Raw genomic sequence first — 14,045 nt, 5'->3', positions numbered from 1 at the left:
AGAAACAACATAGTCATAAAATGTTGAGTTTCACAGAAACTTCAAACAGTCACTGTTGGCTTTTCACAGATTTCACAAATGGGGAAATGTTAATCTGAGGAGGCTGACCTCGCGATTGAGTCATTCAAAAAATTCCTGCAAACTCGTTTAAAACAAACAGTCCACCAAAGTGTTTGTAGTATGCAGGGTGTTTCACACAAAGATACAGTTAGGACACTAACAGGGAGAAATGGAGCATGAGGAAGTGAGGTAACAGAGTGTATAAACAGACATTTCAATGAAGCAAGACAATAGGACACATTTATGTGGTTTCGCTGTCAGGTTGCAGCTTCTGGTCCATTCAAAGTTTCTCACTTTACATTATTCTCGTAAAAAGCCCTCTGCATTTATGTTGTGCACACCGCACCATGCTCCATTTCCTCTCTGCCACACAGCTGACACTCTTGAATTATCTGTTATTGTCCGGACTGATGAAACCAACTGTCATTTGTTTGATTTAGCAGGCAGCACTTTGCCCTGTACGCTGCACACTGTATGTTACACAAACACGTGCACACATGCAGTCACTCATATGTTTTGTGTGAAAATAACTGCATCCTTACATGACCATGACACAAGAATTCAATTAACAGAGTCTTTCAGGCTACATATACATCACCAGATTCAGAGTAGCTTTATTTGTATGTGATCCTACACTTTGAACCATTTCAGTTGAGCCTTTTCATGACAAAATGACCTTTGACCTTAGGTATGGCAAAGTTTAAGGGGGAGAATAAAACTTGTGTATGTGTATGCTTTGTTTTCTCTGGTCTTTTCTTGCACTCATTGCTGACTTTGTTGTTACACTGCACACAAAACCATCACTGACACCACTCATATAACAGATGAGGTGCTTTTGATGACTCCTGGATGCACCTACAAAAACCGCCTGACAGAAGAGGAATTTGCACTACAGTTGATTTACATGAATCACATTTTCCAGAGTTGGCAAATATTTCCCTACGAGTATCTGTTTTTATTAGCTGTGAACAAAATTAGACTCATAGCCAGAGATGCCTGAAGTTTTCCAGGAAGAAAACAAAAGACAATGAAAATCCCCTTAAACTTGTGGATTTACTGTCACTGGAAGGGTTTTGTATTTACTTAAAGAGATACCGTAATTTAGCACTGCTGATGCTTATTTGCCCTGTTAATTTGAGAATTTGGTGAAAAAATAGATACCACTCTCATTTCTGTCTGTTAACCATGAGTCATGGAGCTGTTTACTTTTGACAATAACCAGGAAAAGGGGGGAAATAGCTTGCCTGGGTTTGCCCAAAGGTAATAAAAATCTGCTTAGCAGAGCTCACCATATAATACTGTCTTTAATCTGTTTATTTCTAGAAATACTGGATTGGCTGGGCACAAAAACATCTGGATAAACTGCTGGATGCCCCTATAACCTAAATGCACCTGCGTGCCAAGAAGTAACTTTGCACATAAACCTGCTTTAAAATAGAAATTTTTACTCTTTGTTTTAGCAGGTTAAATAAATAATATCTGAAATAATTAGTGAACTTCAGAGGCAATTTGGACACAGACAGGCTTTCTGTTTCTTTCTGCTCCCATCAGAATGAAATTAATGTCCTTCTTTAACTCTTTGTAATACTTCTGTGAAAAGTCTCCAACAATCTTTAACAAGAAATAGTAGAAAGTGTAGAACTCCAATGCAGATATTTTCAATTCTGAGGTTTAACTGCATGTCATGAGTTATACACTGTATTTGTTATCCTGGCTTAAAGTTCCACAAGCCACTGTTGGAAGCTTTATTTGACTTGGATTCAAAAATTCAAGAGGCATAAAAATGACTAAAACACAGTTTGGAGTATTTTGAGGCTTTGGAAAGCATTTTTTAAATACTTTTTTTTTTAAAGCCATGAGCACATAAGCTTGATAAGTATCACTGAATCTAAAGAGGCAGTTGGGAAAGCCATCAATGTTTCAGAATCAAACAGGCAAACGGAGCTGTGAAGAAGCTTTTTGGGGTGGCTGTAGCTCAGGTGGTCTGCTCCAGTCTGCATGCTAAATAAACCCAAGTTGCTCTCCGATGCATCTATTGACATATGAATGTGTGTGAATGTTAGATAGAAAGAGCATAGAAAAACGTGCTAGTGTTAATGGGTGAATGAGGCAAGCTGTGATAGGCGCGTTGAGTGCACAGAGTAGAAAAGAGCTATATATATATTTACCAAGAATCTGATGATATTTATAAGTGTGACCAGGTGTCCCACTTGGAACGAAACACTACTTTTTATTCTTTTTCACCCCTTAATATATATATTTAACTGTTTTGCTTTTTAAAATGCATTTTATTTATTCTTTTTTACAATTTTTTTTTTACTATTTATGCTGCTTTACGCCATTTTTTAGTGCCTTCATTTAATGCTTTGGCTGCTCTAACGCCTGCTTTGGGATTTGGGTTCCCATTTATGCTCATTGTAGATACTTTTACACGAATTACACGTAGATATTTGTCCATAAAATAATTTATGTCAATCTTGCTACCTGTATGGTTTGTTAATTTTTTTTAAGTCAAGTTCGGCTTATCTATTATTATTATTATTTTTATTTTTTTGGTCTAGCCAGGCAGGGCAGCATTTCACACTTTTTTGTATATAATTTTTTAAACACAAAACGCAAAAAACTAAAAATTATACTCTCCTTTTTTATAATTTTCACATTTTCCAAGCCATCCAGTGGTTTGGATTAGACCCTGAGTGGTGGCCCGTTCTGGCCCTCACGCCTTATGTTTAACATCCCTGGTCTAATGTGTCCTCTAATGTCCCACATAAACAGTAAACAAAGTGTCGAAAATAAAAGCAGAAGAACATTCGTTTGTACTATTAAATAAAAGGATACTCGAGGTGAACAAGCTGCTCCTCCAACCCTATTAGAAGATGAGCTCTCGTGCACGGCCCTCCTCCTGCGACTCGCGCACTGCGCAGCGCCCATTGGTTGGCGCGACAATATAAAGTTCCGCAGTGACTCCTTCACTGACTGCTGCTCAGCCTCACTCACTCACTGCACGAGGACAGCGCGTACGGTACCCGGCGTCCGAGAGGATTTACCAAACTTTCCCGCATTTGCACTCGGGCTTCCTTTGAAGGTCTCCCTGTTTTATTCCAGCATGAAGGAGCGAAGACTCACACAGCCGTTTGTAGGGAGGTGTAAGCTGGTGCTGGTCGGGGACGTCCAATGCGGTAAAACAGCGATGTTACAAGTCTTGGTGAAGGACTGCTATCCAGAGGTATGAGATTTCTGCACACGTCTCATGTGTCTGCAGTCGTTTTAGGATCAATACTGAGGAAAAATCCCTAAAAAATGTCTCATTATCATTCATTTATACGATGTTGTAGATTCTGTTCTGCATTTTTTTTGGTATAATTGGTATAATTATAAATAGTGTGTAAGCTATAATAAATGATTTTTTTTTAGCTATTTTTAGCTCACACACACATATACATATATATAATGCTGCTGACATTTAAGCATCAAGTCATGAACTGATGTGTTGATTTTGTTTAAATGTAAAAAAAAAGAAAAAGAAGCAAAATTTAATCTAGAATAATATGTGAGAATATGTTGTAATTTCTTTTCTTACTGACTGATTAATTAAATCTACTTGTTTCTGTGTGTGTTTGTCTTTTTTAAATCTCTTTCTTTCATTGTTTCCAGACTTATGTCCCTACTGTGTTTGAGAACTACACAGCCTGTCTGGAGCTTGAAGACCAGCGTGTGGAGCTCAGCCTTTGGGACACATCAGGTGAGCTCCTCTTCTGTCTACCTCCAATTCAGTGTTATTTTAACTTTTGCTGCTTAGGTTGGGCAGTAAAGTAAGGTAATTTGATTCACTGCTGGGATAAAGGGTCATTATTGGGAAACTCAGCCAGCCTGGAGTTGGTGAATCAAACCACATCCCGTGCATTGTTTGGCTTACAGTTTTGATGCTGTTTACTCAGTCTTCACATTCTGTCAATCCTGTTTTGATGCAGTTAAGCAGCTTTTCAGTGGTGTGAGATCTGCTAAGAGATCAGTGATCGGCAGGTCTGAGCCGCAAGCCTGCCTGGATTACTTTAAGAACATCTGGAGCCAAACATCCAGTTTTACATGTGAAATCCTAATGAGCCAAATCTAGATTAAAAAGAGACCCCAGTTTGAAAAACTATGAAACTGTTATTACGAATCAATAATCTTGATGGCTGGTAGACACATAAAATAAATCTGCTGGTTGTTGCTTTTGATCCTTACATCCTTTTTTTGTGATTTCAATATTAAATCACAAAAAAAGATAATAATAATCTGTCATAAAAACTGAGACCAAAACCTTCATATATGCAGTTTACAAAGATATTAGACTAATTAAAAACATGGTGTTTACCATTTGTGTTTGAAAACTGCCTTAAGTAACTAATCAATTTAGCAGCTGATTCAATTCCAGCACACTCAGCTGATCAATCAAGCCTGAATTTGCTGGCCTCTGGCCACAACGTGGACAAAGTCAAGCTATCAATGTCACAAAAGAGTAAAGCAAAAGTAGATTGGATTATTTAGGTCCTAAAGATAAAGCACACACTAGAATTTGCTGCTTCTAGTTTTTTTAATGTGATTTTTTTTTTTTTTAGTTAAGATTTCGGGCTTGTAGGTAGGTTGAACAAATCAAGGTCTTAGCAGATGTCGCCATAACCTCTGTGAAAAGAAAAGAAATCAGCAGATAACGTATCATGAAAACAATTGTTGTTTCTTCTTTTGTTTTTATTTTTTAGTTCCAAATGTTTCGTGTGCTTTGTGCCTCTGGGTTAATGTGGTAACTTCAGTAGCCAGCTGACCTTTGAATGTACATAGAAATTATGTAAATAGGATCAATAAGCAAAGGCATCCGGTGCACTACAGATTTATTTCATAACAGCACTGGCTGAGGTTTTGTGTTCAGAGGAAGTTGAGCGGTGCCAGTTGGCCTTCAGTGGGGTTGTTTAACAGGGGGGCGAGGGGGATGCCTCGTCCACGCAGGGGGTGGAAGTCCACACGAGTGTGGATGAGCGCGTGTTTGTGCGCGCCCCGTCTTTACTATGCGTGTAACCGTGTGTGTGCGGCGTACAGTCGCTGTGAACAGAAGGCACCAGTGAGGGATACTGAGAGAAAAGAGAAGCATGACCTCCTCACTGCCTTATGGTGTGTGCTGCTTTGAAAAAAGAGGTCTTATGTAACTGAAAGCAGCACTGAACTAATGTAGGTTTGTGTGTTTGTCTCCCACGAAGTGAAAACTTTCTGGACAGTCACCCTTTCCAGAGGAAACGTTGCATAAGGCCGATTTACATTTAGAGCACAAACATAAACACGAGCTTCCCATCTCTCTTTGTTTTGCTTATTAATTCTGCTTTCCTGTTGTCTTTATTCAAACATGTAGAAGACGATTTTTGATTATGGATTTCAATATTTTCACATTTAACCAAGCTAACTGTTTGGTAGAGAAATGAAGACTGAGCGTTATAACTTCCTGAAGCACAAATTGGTTCCTCGAGATGTCTTAAGGTATTCGGTGTCCACAGAATTTGATATGTCTTATAAACTAATTATTATCATTTCAGATTTACTGACACTACCTAAGGAGAAAAAAAGATTTTTACCCTATTTCTATGTGCATCTTAAGTTTCTTTGCATATGAAAGGCTGTTTTATTTCTCATTTATATTAAGACAGTCTTATAGTCCTCTTGGTGTACAAAGATGAGTGCAGCTCCCACCATTTGCTTTTTTGTGTGAGAGTAGAGCAGACAGTTGCAACAGATCAGCTCCTGTTTGCTCAGCTAAAAGGGTTTTGTGTGCGTGTGTGTGTGTTTGGCTTGTCTTGTTTGTGTGTCCAGGCAGGGGGCTGCTAATGTGTGGGAGGTGGTAGGTGCTAGAAGTTGTGTCCTCTTTAGATGTGTCTGCCTCCTCTTTCTCAAGCCTTACATCACCCTGGATAGTTATGTGACGGCCGCTTTGATTCCCTCTGAAAGATAGAGGTTGTGTAAGTTGACCTACTTTGCAGCTTTAAGTCCAAAAATTTAGACGGGCTGAACCAACCAAGAGTTAGTTTGAACAGGTTTGCTTCGTGGCAGTAATATTGTTGTAAAACGTTCAGTTAATGTCTCAGCGGACTGTAAAGCTCATCAAGATAACATGATTGTTTGTTTGTCCAGCTGGGGGACTAATAGAAAAATCTATCTTTGCTATAATTATGACCTCTTATATCAGCACAGAAGGCTTGAAGTTAACCTCGGAGGACAGGAGAAGGAAATTACATTTTAGTGTTAGTGTGTGCGGAGTGATTAGGTAGCAGAGGGAAGACAATAGAAAGCGGATGTCCCGTCAGTCTGTTTTTAGCACTTCCTGAGAATGATATAAAAAAAAGTTGCTTTTTTTGGAATTGTAAGCTAAATATGTTTCCTTAATGTCATAATTCACTAGGACAAACAAGGTGTTATACTTATGTAACAATGCTCAGGAGGAGGTTTTTATATTCTAGGGCTTTAAGTTTGATAGAGGAAAAAGCCTTCAAATACATTTTAAAAATGTGCAATGATGTCAAGGTATCTGCAAGGGCTAAGAAATCAGAAGATCAACCTTTAATACTAAAGGTATTAAAGGTACTACTCTCCTTTAAGTGAGATTTAAGTGGACAACACAGCCTCTCAGTACAGTGATTGCTCCACAAAAGACTATAGTGAAGCAAATAATCATAAATAAATTTTGGGTACTATACAGCAGTGCTATAAAATTTGATGTCATTTTCCAGCAGGTGTATGTAAATTCTTATTGTTTTTGCTGGTTTCCATTGAGCTGAGTATTTGAAACTGTGGATCGTGAAATACAGCATAAGGTTTTGGAGTAATTGTTTAAAAATAACTTTAAAAGAAGCATTTGGACAACTAAAAGTGTTAAGTTAAGATGGATAATAGTTCCTTACGTAGCAGGTTGAATATAAGGCTTCAGCTAGCAGTAGTTTAGGTTGGGTTAGCAAAAACACTAGATGTATCTTCTTAGCCTAGTTTGCTAAAAAAACACAGCAACAATCCACCTAAAAGCATAACATAGATCTGTATATTATATCTTATTTGTCTATACAAATACCACTGTTTGAGAGTTGTTATGGTCTGTAGTCTGTGGACTCTGTGTTTATGCTTAAGTTTATTAATATTCTGAGGTTTTGTTTATTTTGGGTTGTTTGTGATTATCCCTAGTGTTTTGTGTCCTCTGTGTTCTCCTTTTCCACGTTTCATGTTCTGCCTCCCCAATCTGTGTTAAGTTTGCGTGTTTAGAGTATTGTCGGTGTGTTTCCTGTTTTATTTTGAAGGTCCGTTTCTCTTGTCAGTGTTTCTAGTTTCGCTTCCCCTTGTCTCCTTATGTCCAATTAATCCCAGCCGCGTCTCCCTCCTGTCTCACATTCCCTGATTGCCCTGTGTGTATTTAAGCCCTGTGTTTTCTTGGGTGCGTTGCTGGTTTGTCTGTGTTCTTTCCCTGCCTCATTCTGTTAGCTCCCTGCATCCCCGTTTCGGGTTGGTGTTTTGTTAGTTTCTCCCAGTATAGGTTCCTTAGCTTCTGTTTCTCGCCTGCTGCGTTTTTTTTTTTTTTTTGTTTGTTTCGCTTACCGGTTTAATAAAGTTCACCTGCATCTGATACTGCCTGCATCTTGGGTTCTACTTTCAACCTCCACTCGTCTGCCAATGCAGACCTGACAAGAGTAATGTGTTTGATGCTGTTGAATAATGTTTCAACAACAAACACTGCAGAAAAATGAAGAAGAAGCATATCATATACATTTTTGCGGCTTTGATTATCAGTTGCAGTTCAGTGAGTGGCGATAACAACAGTTACTGTGCTTGACTGAAAAGCAGTCTGACAGTAGAGCCCACTGACATTTTAGATTGTTTTTTTTTTATTATTGTTGGACAGATCCACGCTAGCTGCTTTCATCTCTTTTCATCCACAATGGAGATTATTTGAATTCTTCACTACAAAGATAAAGAAAAGTGTTTTCCAAAAATGTTACATACCTTCCAAGCACAACCTTCCAACACTTGCATGAGAATTTATGTTTAGTTTTTTTTTTCATTAGGGAATAATAAAATATTGCGATTCTGATTTTGATATAGAGATATACTAATTTTACTAACAGGCCATTATTTTAGGTACACATGTTCAGCTGCTTGTTGCAAATATCTAATCAGCCAGTCACACGACAGCAAGACGTCAAGACGGTCAAGACAAACTGCTGAAGTTCAAACTTAGCATCTGCTGCAGCACGCAGATGCCAGGGTCATAATTTGGCGTCATGGATTCATCCTTCCTATCATCAGCTGTTTAGTGTTTGTTGTGCCGGTTTAGTGGATAATATTTTTCTTTGCATAATTTGGGGTCATTAGTACCAAGTGAGCATTATTTAACAGCCACAGCTTACCCAAGTATTGTTGCTGACCATGTCCATCCCTTTATGACCACAGTGCACTCATGTCACAAAGCTTAGATCATCTCAAACTGGTTTCTTGAACATAAGAGTGACTTTACTGTACTCAAATGAGCTCCACAGTCACCAGTGTGTATTTCTTTATTAGAGAACAAATATGTAAAGAGTTTACCTGAACATTTAACCAGGGTTTCTATTTTATCATTCAAAACTCTGGTATGAAAACTTTTCTATTGAATCATTGAAAGATAGTTGCACTGTCTGACTCACTGAGTTAGTGTACTTTTCTGGAAAATTTCCCATCAGTGGGAAGGCTCCAGGCTTTGTGAAACTCTCATGAGCTTGGCAGGGGTGTATGTGTCTGTTTGTGTTTGTACTGTGTTAATGTGAGTAGGATGACTGTGATGGAACATTATAATACTGTCAGTTGGCACACCGTAGAAAGAGCAGTCATATTTTTGTTTTTGCTGGCTAACAAAATTGAAAAAAAGCTTTCAGTTTTCAAAGATGTTATTTTGTGCCGAGTGTCCGACTGTGGAGGGTTGAGTTCTTAGGACCGAAGAGCATGACAGGTTATAGAAATAAAAAAGTAAAAGCTTTACTTACAAAAATAGGTTCAAGGATGGAAAATCCAGGCAGGCAGACAAAGCACACAGTCCAGGCAGTGATAAAGTCAAAGTACAGGCAAATTTAACCCCGTAACGACTAATGTGAGACTTTTACATCATCAAAAAAAAAAACTCAAGTAAATTGAACAATAAATAAAAATTGCCAGATGTAGCAAATATGATACAAATTAAAACTCATATGCCCAAATTAATATTTAATGAATCTAAAATATTGTCAAAAGGTTCAATAAACACTCATTTTTTTAAATGGCATTTTCTTGCAATTATTTCATGGTTCAGGCTTTGAATGACTAAAAAGAAATCAGAATCAGAACCACAATGTTGCATAGATGTGACATAAACTGCCAGTCTGACATATAACTAGCAGAGGAATGGGTGTATACACTGTGTGGTAAATTAGTAAAGGTGAGCAAAGCCCATAAAACGAGCAAAACATTTATTAAAAATGAAAACTGTGGTGTATTAGAACACCATCTTATGCATGCTACCCATTCTTTGCACCTGTGGCAGCTGATCCATTGTGTGCGATGCCTTTTTAAGACAGTGGGGTGCACACATTTGTCAGCTTGAACATGCCCCAGGTGATGCAGCAGGCAGGAAAAGCAGTGCAGGCAGGAGTGGCTGGTCTAAAGACGCAGCAGAATGGATCACGAGACACAAAAACCAAACTAAATGAAAGGAGAAGCTCGGAATCCTAAATCTCTAGCTTCCTAAATTCCATATTTAGAAAATTAAAGTCTCATTTTGTCAATTCTCTGTCTCGTTAGGTTCTCCGTACTACGACAATGTCAGGCCTCTCTGCTACAGCGACTCAGACGCAGTCCTCTTATGCTTTGACATCAGCCGACCGGACACAGTAGACGGTGCACTCAAGAAGGTATGTATCCCTGCAGTTTGCCCTCATTGATCAGATGTCTGCCATCCCTCATGTCTATTCTTGCCCAGTTAAACCTGTTTCCTTTCTTTGCAGTGGAAAGCAGAAATCCAGGACTTCTGCCCCAGCACTCGGATCCTGCTAGTAGGCTGCAAGACGGACCTGCGCACAGACGTGTGCACCCGCATGGAGCTGTCCAATCAGAAACAGGCTCCAATCTCCCACGAGCAGGTCTGTTCCTCATCTACTTTTTGCTCCTCAGTAACTGCTTAAGCTTCTGTCTCCATCCTGTCTACAAGCCCCTCCTTTGTCTTTGATTTCCTCCGACCCGAACTCATCTCTTCCTTCAACTTTATAGGGTTCATCATTAGCCAAGCAGCTTGGAGCCGAGGCTTACTTGGAGTGCTCAGCTTTCACATCAGAGAAGAGCATCCACAGTGTTTTCCGTACCGCGGCTCTGGCCTGCATGAACAAACTCCAGCCCGCCAATAAGCCCAGCCCAGTCCGGCGCCTCTCCAAGAGACTCCTACACCTGCCCAGCAAGACGGAGCTCCTCTCCTCCACCTTCAGCAAGGACAAGTCCAAGAGCTGCTCCATCATGTGAATACTACTGAGATAAATGTGGCAAAAGGACAAATGAACGAGACTGTAGCTGGCTCAGCGGGGGTGCCTGGTGTGCAAGGGAAAGAGAGCAATTATGTGGATTTTTACAAAGCCTCTCTCTCTCTCCTTTGCAGCTTCCTCCTGCAAACTCCTGTCAACCGCTTCCAGAAAGATCACTTTCTATATTCAACTCCAGTGCTGAAGTTTTGATCATGACTTGCCACCAGCATAACAATATCTGCAGAGAGAGAGAATTTGTTTGATGTTCAATTAAACCATGTGCTAGCAGAGCATAACAGGCGCTTTAAGGTGCTGTGAATCGTCTTGAATAAGGTCACTACTGCCTCTTTACCAAAGGAAGGGGTTGTAACTATTACATCTGACTGCATTTAAAATTCTGAAGGCAGTGCCCTTTCCCATCCATCTTTGTTTGAATGTCTGTCTGAGGTCACCGTATGGGCTGAGTGACGAGATTAAATGTAAAATCTGACATCTGACAGGAATTGGTATCAACAGAAATACGGTGCGGGGGATTGAAAATGGCAGGCCTGGAGAAATTCCTCTCCCAGCTGACCCCTCTCGGTGTATCGGTTGGAAATGAAAGCTGACAGTGGAGAAAAGGTGGAGAGAGAGGAGGGGTTTGGCGAGCAGAGCGCTCATTTGCAAAGGCAGCGGGAGGACAAACCGAGAGCTCGTCTGAAGGAGCACAATGTGACTCAGCACTCACATGATCTGCAAAACAGTCACGGGTTGGACGGGCTGTGCTTAAAAACAAATAAACAAACACGTGCATGTCTTTGTGGATTCTCTTGCCATTACCCATCATCACCCACCACTGCAGTCTTTTGTTCAGTGTTACTAACCATAGGCCTTTATTATGGCACTGATGAATCATCTTACCCTGCTTAATGGATATCGGTTTTTATACATGTTCCAGCATAAAAATGAAGTTGTTCTTGCTGGGCCTTCATCGATTACACAAAGATGTCCTTTTACACAACACAAACTCGATAGATGTATTTTGGTGTACCAAAAGAAATCTTTCTTTTCAAATCCCTCTCCTGCTAGACGTTTAAGGACAAGTAGTCCTGGGAGGCTTAGGAGCCATAAACGTGCTTATCAGGGTTCATGAACTCCAGGGGCTGATTTTAAGGGGTATGCAACTGATTAGCAATTTTACCAACAGAAAATTACCCGATGGACAATGGACTGTTAAAAAAGGAAGACCAAAATTGGGTCATACTTTTCTCCTTCTTTTCAAAAATCTTGACACAGGCCTACAATTTCAATAATGAACCCTCCATTATAATTTCTAAGCTGGAAAGGTGGCTAGTGTTCATTCTCAATGGGCCCAAAATTGTATAAGTGTGTGGAACATTAGGATAACTCACAAAAGAAGAAGCCTAGACCTTTTCTTTGGGCTGTCTTATGACAACAAATGAGACTTCTCTTTTTTTACATCCATGCTAGTAGTAGCTAATCAAGCCTTGCATTGATTGACACCAATGTATTAAGAAACACTTGAAGATTGCTTGTCTGGTATTTCAACCACAAAATATTTTCCAGCTTCATGAACTTTCTGGCACAGTATCCGCTCTTTAACTCTTTAAATCTGCCTGCTTATAGAATAAAATGACCGGGTGTGCATCAGAAGTTAGTGAGGGTGATCTCTGCCTATGCAGCTATGCTTGGAAAAACCCAGAAACTGTTCTAAAGTTTGTCAAACCCTGGCTTTATTGATATATACTGAGGTGCTAAAAGTCATCATTAAGGGACAAGGGAGGTTGTCAAATGCCATTTTGATGGGGAAGTTAAGCAGTAGTTTGTCCCAAAAGCTGTTAACAGACTCTGATTTGTAATGTGGAGAAGTTCCTCTTAAAGCTTAATTCTTGACTAAATTTCCTTGAGAGAGGAAGAGGCTGCTCCTGACTTTTTTCTTCCTCATTTCTTTTTTTTATGCATTAGACATATATATATATAATCCGGCCTTTTTCCCCCCGGTGGATGCTTCTACTTTGTTGTGGCTGTCATGGGTGTTTTTGTAGCTGATGATGTTGTTCTTGTATTCACCGGAGTCTTCTGGCATTAGCTGCTGTTGACAGCTCGGCTAATGGAGGACTTGATGATTTGTAGGTCTGCGCCGAGAAGCCCGGCGATGTGCGGATCACTGGAATTTAACGTGTTGCCTAGCAACAGTGTGAGCAGGGGCAGTTCCTGTTTCTCGGAGAGGAGGAGGGAGGGATCTCTCAGAGAAGGCGCCTAACCTTTTTATTTGTAGCATTTAGACAGAAGGAACAGCAAAGGTGATGGCTGCACATATCGGAGCAGCGGACTGTTGGAGATGTCCCGAGCCGTCACGTGTTGTCTAAAACTTGTCTTTGTAACACTACTGCAGTCATTTTTTCACTCCTCAGTCCTGCCTGGAACATCATGTCACCCTTAAGTTGCATTTGTCTAATGTACAGCCATTATTTAAGTCTCTCTCTCTGTTTTTTTTTTTTTTTTTTTTTGTATATATCCTTTTAGAAATTCCCCAAAGAATGTCAGTGAAGCAAAACTAAATGTTCATGTGAAGTTGCCAATTATTGCTTAAATTATTGACTGAGTTCTGTACTTGTTAATGCCATACACTAACTTCTAAGTCTTTTACTTAATAAATATGTCTGAAGTTTATTTTAAGTCTGTGTTTCTGTGTTAAGCTTATTAAAGGTGAAACTTTGATGGATGTATTAAGTCAGTTTTCTTTATGCAACCTGATATCACAAATCTGTTGGTGCACTCTGACTCTGAAGGATCCCTCTTGGACAGACCTATGTACTGACCAGTGATTATAAAGAAATCCACACCCACCCTGACTGACTCCCCCCTATATCTCTCTACTTTGGTCAAAGTACATCACACTGCACTTTTCAAGGTTTTGTTTAGCAGGAGCAAGTGATTATTTGGGTACTTTAATCAAATTCCAAGACTGATAGCTTGGCAGCACATTGTCTATTTTGTCTTAAAGATAACCTTTAATATCACTCACTCTTACTTTCCTGATCGAGGACACAATGGCCTACTTCACAGTCATCACAAAGAAATGTGGCATTACAAATAACACTGTATGCTTGAATGAAAAACCTTACAAATAGTACCAATGGCAAGGCTGCATTTAAAAGGATTTGTGGACAACAATGATCAAGTCAAAACAAGGCTCTGGACGTACTAATGAAACATGAGCACACGACTAAACACACACACGTCCAGTGCTGCATGCATTCATCTCATTACGTAATCCTGGTTTTGATCACAAGTACCAGAATGGTGATAAAGGTGATTTAAGTGACAAGTATGTATGCAGAAAAGCATCTCCGATCGTACAACACACAAAAACCTTAAAGTAGATGGGCTACAGCTGCAGAAGACCACACCATGTGTTGATCCTCTCAGCCAAAAATAGGAAAGGACGCAATTGCC

At 39.7% G+C, this 14,045-nt stretch overlaps 1 protein-coding gene across 1 annotated transcript; it reads left to right on the top strand.

Moving 5' to 3' along the window:
- Positions 1–3,033: 3,033 nt before the first annotated feature.
- LOC134619006 (rho-related GTP-binding protein Rho6-like) lies at positions 3,034–13,276 on the top strand. The gene is made up of 5 exons (XM_063464682.1): positions 3,034–3,286; positions 3,715–3,802; positions 9,877–9,986; positions 10,080–10,214; positions 10,342–13,276. The coding sequence occupies exons 1-5, from the start codon at positions 3,167–3,169 to the stop codon at positions 10,585–10,587; spliced, it is 699 nt and encodes a 232-aa protein (XP_063320752.1). The 5' UTR covers positions 3,034–3,166; the 3' UTR covers positions 10,588–13,276.
- Positions 13,277–14,045: the final 769 nt, after the last annotated feature.

This window comes from Pelmatolapia mariae, linkage group LG20 (assembly GCF_036321145.2).
Source record: "Pelmatolapia mariae isolate MD_Pm_ZW linkage group LG20, Pm_UMD_F_2, whole genome shotgun sequence".
In the NCBI taxonomy this organism is placed as follows: domain Eukaryota; kingdom Metazoa; phylum Chordata; class Actinopteri; order Cichliformes; family Cichlidae; genus Pelmatolapia; species Pelmatolapia mariae.
This window is presented reverse-complemented; position numbering and strand designations above follow the sequence as displayed.

Excerpts from the sequence above, each read along its gene's own strand:
- LOC134619006 (XM_063464682.1), top strand. The coding sequence starts at position 3,167 with ATGAAGGAGCGAAGACTCACACAGCCGTTTGTAGGGAGGTGTAAGCTG. Across the intron at positions 3,287-3,714 it reads TGAAGGACTGCTATCCAGAG|ACTTATGTCCCTACTGTGTT; the intron begins GTATGAGATTTC and ends CATTGTTTCCAG. Across the intron at positions 9,987-10,079 it reads TAGACGGTGCACTCAAGAAG|TGGAAAGCAGAAATCCAGGA; the intron begins GTATGTATCCCT and ends CTTTCTTTGCAG.